Source organism: Pongo abelii, chromosome 20 (assembly GCF_028885655.2).
Source record: "Pongo abelii isolate AG06213 chromosome 20, NHGRI_mPonAbe1-v2.0_pri, whole genome shotgun sequence".
Classification (NCBI taxonomy): Eukaryota; Metazoa; Chordata; class Mammalia; order Primates; family Hominidae; genus Pongo; species Pongo abelii.
Genome location: NC_072005.2, coordinates 45,787,032 through 45,802,498, shown reverse-complemented (window position 1 = coordinate 45,802,498; position 15,467 = coordinate 45,787,032). Strand labels below are relative to the sequence as shown.

Below are 15,467 nucleotides of genomic sequence, written 5' to 3'. Positions count from 1 at the left end.
TGATGGAGATCATTTTGAAAATCTGTACCTAATTCTTCTCCCTTTAGAATAGAGTTTCTCGCTCCCCCTAGAATAAAACCCAAACATATTACCATTGATAAAAAGACCTTTCTTATTTGGAAGACCTCTGGAAACCACCTCTGTAAATATTACAAACAAGTCACTGAGAGGGCAGCTAAGTATAATAACTTCATTTCCCCAAATTGCAACATAGTTATGAATATATCTTCCTGATTCCAATCTCATCCTACCTAGTACAGCAATTAAATATGCTCTTTCCTGGATCACTTCCCTTCTGAAAGGGAACAAAGGTACATCCAAAATTGCTCAGTCAAAAGTATAAATGGAAAAGTCATGTTTGTATTTCATCATTTTCCAATTACCTATTGTTACCTTGAACATTAGGCATCTCCAAAACTGTTTACATTTGCCCTGTGTGTGTGTGGCTACTGTTCCTTCTCTTTGTCTCTGTCCCAACTCAAGTACTGAGATATTTTATTTGGTGAGCATCAGTTGTGTTTTATCATTACTCATTCACAGATCCTCAAACTCATTGCTAGTCAATAATTACACTGCAGGTCCCGGCTAGTAGAGTAAGGCAAGGTGAAAAACACAGGCTTTAGAAAGGAGAAAAATAAATGCCTTTATTCTCAGATGTAGTAGGTTGAATTGTGGCCCCCAGAAAAGACATGTTCCTAACTCCCAGTGCCTGTGAATGTGACCTAATATGGAAAAAGGGTGGGCCCTAAATCCAATAACAGGTGTACTTATAAGAGCGAGGCACAGGGAGATCAAGAGAGGGTGCCATGAAGATGGAGGCAGAGACTGGAGTGATGCATCTGCAAGCCAAGGAACACCAAGAATGGCCAGTAACTACTATTCTTTTCATAAATTGTTGGATTCAAATGGCTAAAACTTAGTCTAGAATTTTTGCATTTGTGTACACGAAAGATACTGACTTATAGATTTCTTTTCTTATAATGCCTTTGTCTGGTTTTGGTATCAGGGTAATGCTGGACTTGAAGAGTGAGTTTGGAAGTATTCCCTTATCTTAAAGTTTCTGGAAGAGTTTGTGTACAATAGGTACACAAATGTAAATCTAAAACTATAAAATTTCTAGAAAAGCTGGGGGCAGTGGCTCACGCCTGTAATCCCAGCACTTTGGAAAGCCCAGGCAGGCAGATCATGAGGTCAGGAGTTTGAGACCAGCCTGGTCAATATGGTGAAAACCTGTCTCTACTAAAAATACAAAAATTAGCTGGGCGTGGTGGCGTGTACCTGTAGTCCCAGCTACTTGGGAGGCTGAGGCAGAAGAATTGCTTGAACCCGGGAGGTGGAGGTTGCAGTGAGCCGAGATTGTGCCACTGCACTCCAGCCTGGGTGACAGAGCGAGACTCTGTCAAAAAAAAAAAAAAATTATAGAAGAAAACAGAAAATTTTTGTACTTTTTATACTGGGCAAAGATTTCTTAAATATGATCTGAAAGGACAATCCATAAGAGAAAAATGTGATAAATTGAACTTAATCAAATTAAGAGCTTATGCTATTCAGAAGACACTGTTAAGAGTTTACAGATCATACATTTGATAAAAGACTATAAGGGACTCTCGAAACCCAATAATTAGCAAACAACCAATGCAATTAGAAAATGGGCAGAAGGCCAGGTACAGTGGCTCACGCCTGTAAGCCCAGCACTTTGGGAGGCTGAGGCGGGTGGATCTGAGGTCAGGAGTTCGAGACCAGCCTGGCCAATGTGGTGAAACCCCATCTCTACTAAAAATGCAAAAATTAGCTGAGCATGGTGGCACATGCCTGTGGTCCCAGCTACTCAGGAGGCTAAGGCAGGAGAATTGCTTGTGCCCAGGAGGCGGAGGTTGCAGTGAGCCGAGGTCACGCCACTGCATTCCAGCCTGGGCAACAGAGCGAGACTCTGTTTCAAAAAAAAAAAAGAAAGAAGGAAAGAGAACGAGCAGAAGACTGTAACAGACGCTTCACCAAAGAAGATATATGGATGATAAATTAAGAATAAAAAGTTGCTCAGGATTATTAGGCATTAGGGAAATGAAAATTAAAACTACAGTGTGATACCATTACTCATCTATTAGCAAAGCTAAAATTTAAAAGACTGACCATACCAAAGTGCTGACAAGAATGTGGAAGAACTGGAATTTTCATAAACTTCTGCTGGGAAAGTAACAGGATACAATCACTTTCTTCTTCTTCTTTTTTTTTTTTTTCCAGACATTATCTTGGTCTGTCACCCAGGCTGGAGTGCAGTGGCACAATCTCGGCTCACTGCAACCTCTGCCTCCAGGGTTCAAGTGATTCTCCTGCTTCAGCCTCCCGAGTAGCTGGGATTACAGATGCCTGCCACTATGCCTGGCTAATTTTTGTATTTTTAGTAAAGATGAAGTTTCACCTTGTTGGCCAGGCTGGTCTTGAACTCCTGACCTCCAGTGATCCAACTGTCTCGGCCTCCCAAAGTGCTGGGATTACAGGCATGAGCCACTGCTACTGGCTGATACAACCACTTTCAAACACAGTGTGGCAGTTTCTTAAAAAATAGACATATATTTATCATATGATCTACCCATTCTACCCCAGAGAGTTACCCAAGATAAATGAAAGCATAAGTCTATACAAAGAATTTTATGTGAAAGTTACCAGTAGCTTTATCTGTAATAGCCAAACACTGGAAATAACTCAATGTCCATCCTTATAGGTAAATGGATAAGTAAATTGTGGTACATCCATACAATGGAATACTACTCAACAATGAAAAGAAATGAAGTACTGATACATACAGCAACATGGATGAATCTCAAAATAATTTTGCTGAGTGAATGAAGCTAAATTTTAAAAATCACCATATTTTTAAAAAAGGAAGAAAAAAATCACCATATAATTCCATTACACAAAATTCTAGAAAATGAAAACTAAGTTATAGTGACAGAGAGATGATCAGTGTTTACCTGGGCAGTGGGTAGAGAGGGACATGAGGGAGGGATTTCCTTTTGGAGGTGATGGATATGTTTATTATTTTGATTGTGAAATGGTTTCACAATATACAGGGCAACTTAGCAAATTTTATACCTTAAATGTGTGCAGTTTATTGTATGCCAATTACATGTCAATAAAACTGTTTTAAAATGTTATAAAAATTGACACTTAAAATGAGTACATTTTATACTATATAAATTATACCTCAAATATATATGATTAAGAAAATACACTTGTCCTATGACCCAGAAATTCCACTTCCATATATTCCCAAGAAAAATGAAAACCCAAGAGAAATGAAAACATCTGAACACAAAAACAATTGTACAAGAATGTTCACATCAGGTGGCATAATCTGCTTTGGGAATAAACACAGATGGTTCTTCATTTCAGAACCTTTGCATTTGCAGCTTTTTCTGCTTGTAATGTTCTTCCTCAATATTCACATGGCCTGAGATCTTACTTTATGTCTCTGGTTCAAAGATCATCACCTCAAAATGGCCTTTCCTGATCTTATCTAAATTAGTCCTACTAACTCCCCAACACTCTAGCTCCTTACTCTACTTAACTTTCTTCACAACACATATGAAAACCTGATTATTATCTGTTTACGTATTGACAACATGTTTCTCTTACTATAATATCAACATCTCTATGACAACAAGAGTGTCTATCAATAGTGCCTAAACTCTAGCGCAGTGCCTGGCTTAGGTTAGGTAAATGGGAAATATTTGATGAGTAAAACTTGGACAATGGAGAAATGAATATAAATCAAAATGTAAAAGGAGGCCTGGAAACACAGGTAAAATGGTCATCAATGGGGAAGAAAGAAAGCAGCCCCACTTTGAAAGAGGAGAGAAATACGAGAGAAGAGAAACAAGGAGTATGGCAAATTGGGTAAAGTTCCTTTGGCAGCTAATGTAGAGAGAATCTGAATGCTTCCCAGGTACCAGTCCTTTCTCCACAGGCCTCAGGCCTTTGAAGGGAGCTTTCCAAACAACTCAGTGCTGTGCCTCCTCCCTGACATCATGGGTCATAACTTGCGATAGCACCCTCCTGCCTGATTTGCTGTAACTCACCTGTGTACCAATTCCTTGTCCCTTCCCTCATTACTATCCAGGGCTCTTTCTCTTGCTCCAATAAAGTAATCACATCTGGCTTAGGAATGGTATATCCTGCTCATGAGAAAAGAAATGACGCATGTTGTAGAAAAATACAAAAACAACCGTAACCTTGAAATGACAATTCAGACTTGGTTACATTTGTAAGAAACTGCAGGTGAAAATGGTACTAGACAATGCCATGACAGTAAAGAAGAAAAAGGCCATCTGAGAATATTCACGTTAACATGGACTCACAATTACAGGACTAAAGAGACAAGGTAAGAGAGCGAAAAGGTCTGCTTTGCTGTTAAAGGCAGTAGAGAAAGGGCACCAGTGAGCATACCCTCTGGAGCCCTATGGCCTGGGTTCAAATATTCTGCCACCTACCAGCTGTGTGACCTTGAAAGTTACCCTGCACGTATTCACTTTTATCAAATGCAAAATGGGGCTGATATTACCGACTTCTTAGGGCTGTGGTGAGAATTAAATGAATTAATATATGCAAAAGCATACAATATGCCCAGTATATAGTATTATTTTGTTGTTGCTACTATTTTCCTAGGAGAAATATACTAAGTTTCCTAAAACATTTCCAGGTTCTTCCTTAGATACTCCTTCAACAGAAAATGTAAATTCACAGACTTTAACTTTCAACCGCAAAGCAGGTTAAGGAGAATATGTCTCCTTTAGGATGGGGTGTGTTGGCTTGAATTTTAAATGACTATTGTTAACTCAATCCACCACTGTATAATCCATGGAGGTTCTTTTAATAATCAAGGAAAACTAGAATTCTGAGACTAGCTGTTGTCTTGTAGGAGGGCCAGATATTAACACAGAGCAGCTATAGGAATTCTGAGTATATGCATTATATGAAATCTGATGTCACACAACTCAAACCTGGAAATTATTTAGAAAAGCAAGCAATGACAGGAAGAGTCAGAGGGAGGAGTGAATGTCACTAAGGGTCAGAAAGGTGAAGTTGCTTAACACAGGTGCCCATTTCCACCCCAACACTGCTGAAACTATGAGTTTAGAAATAGGGGGTGTCAGTCAGCCTCTTAAAACAGAGTTCTAAAGTTTGACAGTGGAGAAAGCTGATACTCCAGAAAACAGATTATAAACGATTTCGAAAGATACCTTACCCAGTGAGACCAGGTTGCTGTAGTTCTCCAACATCACATCCTTGTACAAGTCCCTCTGCACAGGGTCCAGGCACTCCCACTCCTCTTGGGAGAGGTCTATGGACACATCCCTAAATGCCAAGGATACCTGAAATGACAAGCCTATGTATTAAAAAGAAATTAAATGTATTTTCAAGATGGAAAACTGCTTTGCAGGAAAGAAGCAACACAGTAACCAAATAAACTGGGGCTCAAGCCTGCAATGTGTATAAAAGAATAAATTAATATTTCTGAAATAAAGTGTTTATACGCTTTTAAACAATATTGTTGATGCAAATTAAGTGAAATAGCATAAATAAGCACATTGCCCATTATGTGCCTGCAGTTTAAGTTCTGAATAAATGCAAGTTCCATCATCCTCTCTTCTCTTCGAAAAATTTTTGGAAAAAGAATTTTTTCACCAAAAAGTACTCTAAAATCTCTCTTAGAAAACAGGATTTGACTGACATTATGTGATTTCGTTAAAACTCAGGTTCATCATGATGCAAAATAACCTCATAAGAAAAGTCTTCAGTTAGTATATTTATTGGCTAGCTAATAATATCATCCATCTTGTAGATACAGCAGACTAATTCTTCTTTTATTCTTAGGCATTTAGGTTGGCCAAAATGTTTAAGGTCTTCCCCAATTCTGTTTCCACCCATCATTAGGGATCAGAGACTATTTCCAGCTATCATTAGGGATTGGAGGATCTTCCTACCTGCTACCCCTGCCATACCTCAGGAATACTTGCTTTCTTCCTAAGCCAGAGGATGCTGACGTATCCACAATGACACTGATGTCACTGGAGACCAGCACCACCTCCTCAACCACAAAATTGACTTTTGTTTTCTTATTCATCCCTTGGAAATTCCCTGGCTAGATGCCTGAAACTACCATATGCAGACCCCAATCATACTCCAATCTAGTCCTCTAAGCCTTTCAATGCATGGGATCTGACCTCTGCCTCTGAGGCTGACATGGAAGACAATGTTTGAGCACAGATAAGAGAAAACAGGAGCAAATGAGGAAGACACTAGGCTATTTGGCACTATCCTTCACTGTGATCAGAGTAATTAGGGAGCAGGTTCCACAACAGGGTTGTCTTAGGAAGGAAGTCTCAAGATAATGAGACTTCAATGATCACATGAATTTAAAAACACAGTATTTCAAGGAAGAAAAACACAAACTTACATTGGCCATGGTTTTAGAACCACAAGAACTTGTCAGTTCTCCTTGAGTTTCCTCCATGGAGAAGCACAGAATCCAGAGAAACCAGGGCTGGGGAGAAGAACAAGTGACTCTGAAACCAGATGTGTGTCAAAACTCCTAAAATGACTTAAGTTAATAAGATCCTGTTTTGCCATCATTTCTACTTCCAACCCCACCATTCTGCACATATAAACTGGGGAAGATATCTCAATATCAAGGCTGGGGTGGTGTAAATTCATGCCCACGGTTGCCAGGTGATGACAACAAAAGTAGCTATTTTTAGGATCTTCTGCATGATGGGTCCTTTATCATATTAACATTTAACCATGCAATGCATTTATCTCCATTCAACAGATGAGGTAATGAGGGCTTAAAATAAAGTAACTTGCCCAAATTCACAGTTAGTAAGAGGCAGAGCTGTGTTTTGAATCCACAACATTTCTCTAATTATAAAGCCAATTATCTTTTTTTTTTTTTTTTTTTTTTTTTTGGAGACAGGGTCTTGCTCTCAACTCTGGCATTTGCCTCTGAAGCCCAGAATTTTTTCAAATGAAACTTAAGCATGAGCAATTCACTAAAAATAGCAGCATATCATCCACCAAAGTTATTAAATTTCAATACAATGAAGCAGATCCTAATTAAGGAAATACCAGTTGACAGTTATTAGAATGGCAGACTTAAAAGATTAATAATATGCCAGATGAGCAACATCACAGGGAAATGAATACCGTGTAAATGCTACAGATTTGTAGGACCTTAAAACATGGCATGTAGAAGGATGTGAGAGACTTTTACCATACAAACCTAATTTTGGGACTGTACCCAAAGCAAATGATATGTATTAAGATGCATGCAGGTTAGGCCAGGCGCAGTGGCTCACACCTGTAATCCTAGCACTTTGAGAGGCCAAGGCGGGCAGATCATTTGAGGTCAGGAGTTCGAAACCAGCCTGGCCAACATGGTGAAACCATGTCTCTACTAAAAATACAAAAAAATTAGCTAGGCATGGTGGCACATGCCTGTAATCCCAGCTGCTTAGGAGCCTAAGGCAGGAGAATCGCTTGAACCCGGGAAGCAGAGGTTGCAGCGAGCTGAGATTGCGCCACTGCACTCCAACCTGGGAGACAGAGCAAGACTCTGTCTCAAAAAAAAAAAAAAAAAAAAAAAAGATGCATGCAGGTTAGGGTGCAAAAGGCTTATTGGAAAAAACAAAAATAAAAAAGATGCATGCAGGGAGGGTGGAATTCAGCATTCCGAGTCCAGCAATAGCTGACTGGTTAGATAAGTTACAGATCATCTATGTAACAGAATATTAAGTAGATATTAAATACTATACTAAATTGGAGAAAATATTTAAAGGACTTGGGAAATATCCAAGATATGTTCTAAATTTAAAAATAAGGTTAAAACCCAGAATGTACAATATAATTACATTTGTGAAAACATACACACACACATACATAAAGAAAAAACGAAGGACAGGCAGAAACTAAGAGACAGAAAAAAGTTTAAAAATGTATATATCTATATGTCAGTACTGCCAAGCTGCATGACGTTACTTGATATATTTTTAAAGTATAATCTGTAACTTTTAAAAATAACTTAGGCTAGGCGCGGTGGCTCACGCCTGTAATCCTAGCACTTTGGGAGGCCAAGGTGGGTGGATCACCTGAGGTTAGAGACCAGCCTGGCCAACATGGCAAAACCCCATCTCTACTAAAAAATACAAAAATTAGCTGGGCGTGGTGGCGCATGCCTGTAATCCCAGCTACATGGGAGGCTGAGGAAGGAGAATCACTTGAACCCAGGAGGTGGAGGTTGCAGTGAGCCGAGATCATGCCACTGCAGTCCAGCCTGTGCGACGGGAGTGAGACTCATCTCAAAAAAAAATAATAATAATTTAAAATATACACACAGGCATATATATGTACTTATTTTTCATTTTGATAAGAGAAAGCCTTTCCTTTGTTGAACAATCTTCTCTTCAACTTGAAGGAAAAGCTTAAGATAATCTAAAAACAGATTTTATATATATATATATATATATATATATATATATATATTTTTTTTTTTTTTTTTTTTTTTTTTTGAGATGGAGTCTCTCTCTGTCACCCAGGCTGGAGTGTAATGACACAATCTCGGCTCACTGTAGCCTCCGCCTCCTGGGTTCAAGTGATTCTCCTGCCTCAGGTTCCCGAGTCACTGGGATTACAGGCACCCACCACTGCGCCTGGCTAATTCTGGTATTTTTAGTAGAGACGGGGTTTCACCATGTTGGCCAGGCTGGTTTCAAATTCCTGACCTCAGGTGATCTGCCCTCCTCGGCCTCCCAAAGTGCTGGTATTACAGGCATGAGCCACTGTGCCTGGCCAACAGCGGTTATATTTTTACTGAATGTCTTTTTTCCCTTTACCTCATAACATTGGAACCAATTCTTTTGATTTTTCACATATGTCTATGTATGCTAATATATTGCAATGTCTTATACATATGAATGCTGGTCACAATGAAGTGACTTTTCATGTACTCCTGACAAACGTATTGACAGTTTGTGCTCTGAAATTTTCCTTTCAGCCACAATATCCTCCAAACTGCTGCTGAATAATCTTGTCCCATTAGCCTCACTTTGAATCTAACATAATTACAATAAAAACTTAAGGTATGAAATTGTGCTGTTCAATACAAATATGGTTATTTAAATCAAATTTTAAGCTGGGCGCAGTGGCTCATGCCTGTAATCTTAGCACTTTGGGAGGCCAAGGCAGGTGGATCATGAGATCAGGAGATCGAGACCATCCTGGCTAACATGGTGAAACCCCGTCTCTACTAAAAATACAAAAAAAATTAGCCGGGCGTGGTGGCGGGCGCCTGTAGTCCCAGCTACTCGGGAAGCTGAGCTAGGAGAATGGTGTGAACATGGGAGGCAGAGCTTGCAGGGAGCCAAGATCGCACCACTGCACTCCAGCCTGGGCTACGGAGTGAGACTCCGTCTCAAAAAAAAAAAAAAAAAAAAAAATTAAATCAAATTTTAAATAAAATTAAAAGTTCAGACCGGGCACGGTGGCTCATGCCTGCAATTCCAGCACTTTGGGAGGCCAAGGCGGGTAGATCATTTGAGGTCAGGAGTTTGAGACCAGCCTGGCCAATATAGTGAACCCCCATCCCTACTAAAAATACAAAAATTAGCTGGGCATGGTGGCGGATGCCTGTGGTCTCAGCTAATCAGGAAGCTGAGGCAGGAAAATCGCTTCAACCCGGGAGGCAGAGGCTGCTGTAAGCTGAGATCTCACCACTGTACTCCAGCCTGGGCAACAGAGTGAGACTCTGTCTCAACAACAACAACAAAAAAAGTTAGTTTCCCAGTCACACTAGCCATATTTCAGGTGCTTATTAGCCACATGTGGCGAGCAGCTACCATACTGGAAAACATAGAACAAATCCATTATCATGGAAAGTTCTATTGGACAGCACTGGACATCTCCTTCCTATGAACTCCCAAGGCCTGTGACCTGAATTTCTTTACTGTTTTTTATTATCTTCTACCTTATACTTATTCAGTCTATTCTGATTTTAGACTCCCTGCTGTACAGTAGCACCTATGTGTTTTCAGTTCTTGTATTCCTCTAATTACTAACACAAGATTCAGTATACTGTGAGCCCTTATGTCTGATATTTGACTAAAATTCCATTTTTAGGCATTTTTTTCTTGCAAGTGGCTATTAAAGCATATTAAGACATATACATAAGATATTTATCATATAACAACTTATAATAGTCAAATATTAAAAATACTAATAGCTATAGTAGGCAGCAGGTTAAATAAACTATGGTCAGTTATGACGGCACACTAAGGCCTGACTAATACTAATTATATTGGTCCATATTTATTTTTGGAGGAAGACATCAATGATGAGTTACTGACTGATACAGGCAAATTAAAGGACCATATGCCATATGGGCAGGGTTATAACGTTGTCATTAATAACACAGACTCTGTTGTCAGATTTTCAGAATGTGAATCTTAGTCTGACAGCTACATACTTTTCAGTTAGTTTGTTGGTAAATTAGGGATAAGAACAGCACCTATCTCATAGGGTTGTCACGAAGATTGAGATAATACATATATCCCACTTAATGATATACAAGTACGTAATAAAAGTTAGCCAGTATTATTAAAATAGAGGATATTATGTCCTTTGTTCCACTGCTATTAAATAAAATTATTTTATATTATTTCATTTTTTCTAGTAAAGTTTGAGTCTCATGCCCATTTTTTAATAATGATATTTTAAGTATTTTAGAGCTGAGCCTTGAAGATGCAATTATTTTTAATTAACAACATTCGTAAAACAGACTCCCAGAAAGATAATCAAGAAATCTCTTCTTGGTCAGGCACGGTGGCTCACACTTGTAATCCCAGCACTTTGGGAGGCCGAGGTGGGTGGATCACCTGAGGTCAGGAGTTCGAGACCAACCTGACCAACATGGTGAAACCCCCGTCTCTACTAAAAATACAAAAATTAGCCAGGTGTGGTGGTGGGTACCTGTAATCCCAGCTACTCTGGAGGCTGGGAAGAATTGCTTGAACCTGTGAGGTGGAGGTTGCAGTGAGCTGAGATTGTGCCACAGCACTCCAGCCAGGGCAACAGCGTGAGACTTCATTTAAAAAAAAAAAAAAAAAAGAAATCTCCTCTTTTGTTCTTGCAACTACCAAAGGGGGACATCATTCTTCAATATAAAACTAGCTAAAATAATCTAATTAAGGCAGGGGTCCCCAACCCCCAGGCCACTGACTGATACTGGACCACAGCCTGTTAGGAACTGGGCCACACAGCAGAAGGTGAGCAGCAGGCCAGCAAGGGAAGCTTCATCTGTATTTACAGCTACACCCCATTGCTAGCATTAACTGCTTGATCTCTGCCTCCTGTCAGATCAGCTGCAGCATTAGATTTTCATAGGAGTGCGAACCCTATTACGAACTGACCATGTGAAGGATCTAGGCTGCATGCTCCTTATGAGAATCTAATGCCTGATGATCTGTCATTGCCTCCCATCACCCCTAGATGAGACCATCTTGTTGCAGGAAAACAAGCTCAGGGCTCCCACTGATTCCACATTAGGGTGAGTTGTATAATTACATGTTATAATGTAATAATAATGGGAATAAAATGCACAATAAATGTAATGTGCTTGAATCATCCTGAAACCATCTCCCTCTCCCTGTCTGTGAAAAAACTGTCCTCCATGAAACCAGCCCTGGTGCCAAAAAGGTTGGGGACTGCCGTAATAAGGCATTCAAAAGATAATTTTAATATGAGGTTCAATCTTGTTCTCCTGTTCTATATGGAAAGATTTACATGAATATTTATAGCTGTTACCATCTTATTCTGTTTTCTTTTTCTTTTTTTTTTGAGACGGAGTCTTACTCTGTTGCCCAGCCTGGAGGGCAGTGGTGCTATCTCGGCTCACTGCAACCTCCCAGGTTCAAGCAATTCTCTGCCTCAGCCTCCCAAGCAGCTGGGATTACAGGCGCACGCCACCACACTTGGCTAATTTTTGTATTTTTAGTAGAGACGGGGTTCCACCATCTTATCCAGGCTGGTCTTGAACTCCTGACCTCATGATCCACCTGCCTGGGCCTCCCAAAGTGCTGGGATTACAGGTGTGAGCCAGCATGCCCACCCTTATTCTGTTTTCTACTGTTATAAATCTGTCCTAGAAAATGTTATTTGCATAATGGAACCCTGAATAAAACCTAGCCAAGATAGAGTATTGCTATGTCCTGTAAAAGCAACCTTAAAAATCTAAAAAAAAAGTATAATCCTGAAGAACTATCCTATTTGATAAATTGTCATATTAATTAATTATCCTTAATTGGTTTATATAAACCTAAAAGGTGTAAATTTCTCAAAGGTTAATCAAACAGCAGAATTCATTGGTGTTTTCCTCTTCTGCCTATGTGCACAGAGATATAAGAAAGCCATGGTTAGGGAGAATTAGTTTTTCTAACTAGGAGCTGGAAAGTCTCGTGTCCTTTGAATAATCAGTTAGTGCAATTTCTATTCCGCAGGAAGAAAAGTGCAGGTGCGTGTGCACACACACACACACACACACACATACAAGTGTGCTGAAAAATCTTGCTAAAATAGGTTGGGCATGGTGGCTCACACCTGTAATCCCAGCACTTTGGGAGGCTGAGGCGGGTGGATCACCTGAAGTCAGGAGTTCGAGACCAGCCTGGCCAACATGGCGAAAACCCATCTCTATTAAAAATACAAAAAATTAGCTGGGCGTGGTAGCGGGCGCCTTCCCAGCTACTTGGGAGGCTGAGGCAGGAGAATTGCTTGAACCTGGGAGATGGAGGTTGCAGTGAGCCGAGATCGCACCATTGCACTCCAGCCTGGGCAACAAAGTGAGACTCTGTCAAAAAAAAAAAAGTTGCTAAAATATAGCTCCCCAAAGTGTTAATAGTGATGCTGGGGCTATTTTAACTTTCTTCTTTATAAGTCCTTTATGTAATATAACTGAGTAACTAAATAATTTATAAAAGGTGAATATTAATTCTATAACCAGAATTATACAATAAATCTATATCCAATTATAAAATAAAATGTTTTAACACATCAGAAGCAAATTGGTTTGACATGTATGGAAACAATAGGAAAACAGCTTGACCATTATAAATAAATGCCTGCCAGTTCTTGAACATTCTTCTTCAATTCAACAAGACCTTTTCACTATTAAGATTCTTCCCTGAATACACAAGCCAGGTGAACAGCGTCTGCAGACTGAATAAGAAAATTTGAGCAAAGCAGACAGAAAAGTGTTTGGTTCTCCTCTACTTCTCCAGCAAATAATCAGTTGAAATGTTAATTTAGATATAATCCTTGTTAAATGTGTTTAAATCCTAATATTAGTGAGATTCATATAAAATTTAAAATTGGCGGCCGGGTGCGGTGGTTCATGCCTGTAATCCCAGCACTTTGGGGAGGCCAAGGCAAGTGGATCACCTGAGGTCAGGAATTCGAGACCAGCGTGGCCAATATGGTGAAACCCTGTCTCTACTAAAAATACAAAAATTAGCCGGGCGTGGTGGCAGGCGCCTGTAATCCCAGCTACCTGGGAGGCTGAGGCAGGAGAATCACTTGAACCCAGGAGGCGGAGGCTGCAGTAAGCCGAGTTCACGCCATTGCACTCCAGCCTGGGTGACACAGCGAGACTCTGTCTCAAAAAAAAAAAAAAATTGCGTATTATTCTTCATCACTATGACTATTACTTTACTCATATGTACTTTTTATTCTTAGGACTAACTCTGTATAAAAATAAATCTCAACTCATGGATTCCTTGGAAAAAAATCCCTGCTCATGTTCACACAGATTTCTATGCTTGGACTTCCAATCACATTCCCACTTCTAAAAGCCTTAAAAGCAGACGACCATTATCACTTGCTTACTGACACCAGTCAGGTCATCTCTAATCCTGTCATACTTTAAAACTGAGGTCTTTGGAGAAGATTGGAGAAGATGGATGATGTGATTCTACCTAAACATTAATCTCAATAAAACAAAGTTTTAACTTTAGACTCCAGGATATGCATTTCTCTACCATTATAGAAAGTGAGTGCAGAGGAATGATTTGAAAAATGAGAAAGTCATTTGGAGGCCGGTGAAGAGGAGGGTCCACCTGCATGGTCTATTGTTCACTGGAAAGGAAGGCCTGGGATAGGTCACTGGACAATTCAGGAAAAGCAAAGCAATGTTTCCATTTCCTAAAAACAAAAACATTTTATGCATTTATTTAAAGATTTATTTAAAGATATAGACCAGAGAGTTGCAATTTATGTGACAAATAATTTAGTCTTTTTAGATTTAATCAAATGAACTTTTTCAAAGGGAAAAATGCAAATGAAAGCTATAGAAAGTACCTGGGGATGTGATTTTTGTGACTGTGAGCAATGAGGTGACAGGCTCTGTGGTAGATTGTGGCTGTGCTTGACATAGCAGTGTGGTACCACGCCATATGACTGGATGCAGGCAAGGCTGTGTGAAGATTAGAATGTGTGATTTCCATTTTATGAATAAAAAGGAAATATAAACTTACCTGGACCTGAACTTTTAGAACTGCTACAACAATTGTTCCCTCCTTTTCAGGATCCTTGTTTTGATGAATAGCAGAATGGGGGAAGAAAAAAAATCATGAGACAGCAGGCCTTTCTTAGAGCACAGACCGACCTAGATTATCCCTCCAGCGCCACATCTGCGCGGACCTCACGCACGTAACAGCTGTGTGAGAGTGAAGCTGGGATCTGTCTCTGAACTCACACCAGATTTCTAGATCAAAGGTATGGGAATGCAGTGGTTCTGAAAAATGCAGCTGCCCACACAGCGGCTCCAACTGGGCAGTCTTCCAACCTGTCGTCCCAGGAGTCTGTTTTAGGGAAACTTCTAATTCAAAAGTCCAATCGCCAACCCAGGTCTGTACCTTCTTGCTGGGAACCTTCATCCCAGAGCTCAATATTTGACTTCCCTCTTGGGGACACTGCTCTGTGCAGACACTGAGGCCGTGAGGGGGGTACAGGGTCAGTGACACACACCAGAGAGCCAGGCACCTGTCTCAACCTCACGCCCGCACCCACACCGGCGCAACCCGGTTTGACAGGCGCCCCGTCGCGCGCACACACACACATACACCGTCTGCCACATTTTGTCACACAATTTCCCTTCTCCGCTCCCCACGCACGCACAGGCCTGAGGCTCCCTCCAGGCAAGACACGCCAAGTCTGGGCCCTGGAGCGCCTCACTTCGGGCGGCAGTTCCATCCCCAGTCCTACTCGTAAGAGTCCCGTTCCGCCTCACCTAACTCGGACTTCTTGCCCGCCTGTGAATAATGCACCGAGGTGACTGAACCGTTAAGAACGCAAGGTAAAGGGCCCTTGGGGTCCAGGCAACACTGCCCAAGGGGCTTCTGGGAAATGTAGTCCACAGCCGGAAA

The 15,467-nt window shown here is 40.5% G+C and overlaps 1 protein-coding gene across 5 annotated transcripts in view; it reads right to left on the bottom strand.

The window, feature by feature from the left end:
* Positions 1 to 15,467, bottom strand: part of ZNF546 (zinc finger protein 546) — a 28,992-nt gene that overhangs the window by 8,412 nt on the left and 5,113 nt on the right. The window contains exons 1-5 of one of the 5 annotated variants that reach the window (XM_054538898.2): positions 15,332 to 15,416; positions 14,577 to 14,630; positions 6,458 to 6,544; positions 5,246 to 5,372; positions 4,080 to 4,175 (exon numbers count right to left, since the gene is read on the bottom strand). In XM_054538898.2, coding sequence (XP_054394873.2) covers positions 4,080 to 4,175; positions 5,246 to 5,372; positions 6,458 to 6,514 — 280 coding nt within the window. In that variant the 5' untranslated portion in view covers positions 6,515 to 6,544; positions 14,577 to 14,630; positions 15,332 to 15,416. Of the gene's footprint in view, positions 1 to 4,079; positions 4,176 to 5,245; positions 5,373 to 6,457; positions 6,545 to 14,081; positions 14,166 to 14,400; positions 14,483 to 14,576; positions 14,631 to 15,331; positions 15,417 to 15,467 lie in introns of those variants that run through there. The other 4 variants (XM_063719486.1, XM_054538899.2, XM_054538901.2 and 1 more) reach the window with 4 other exon arrangements.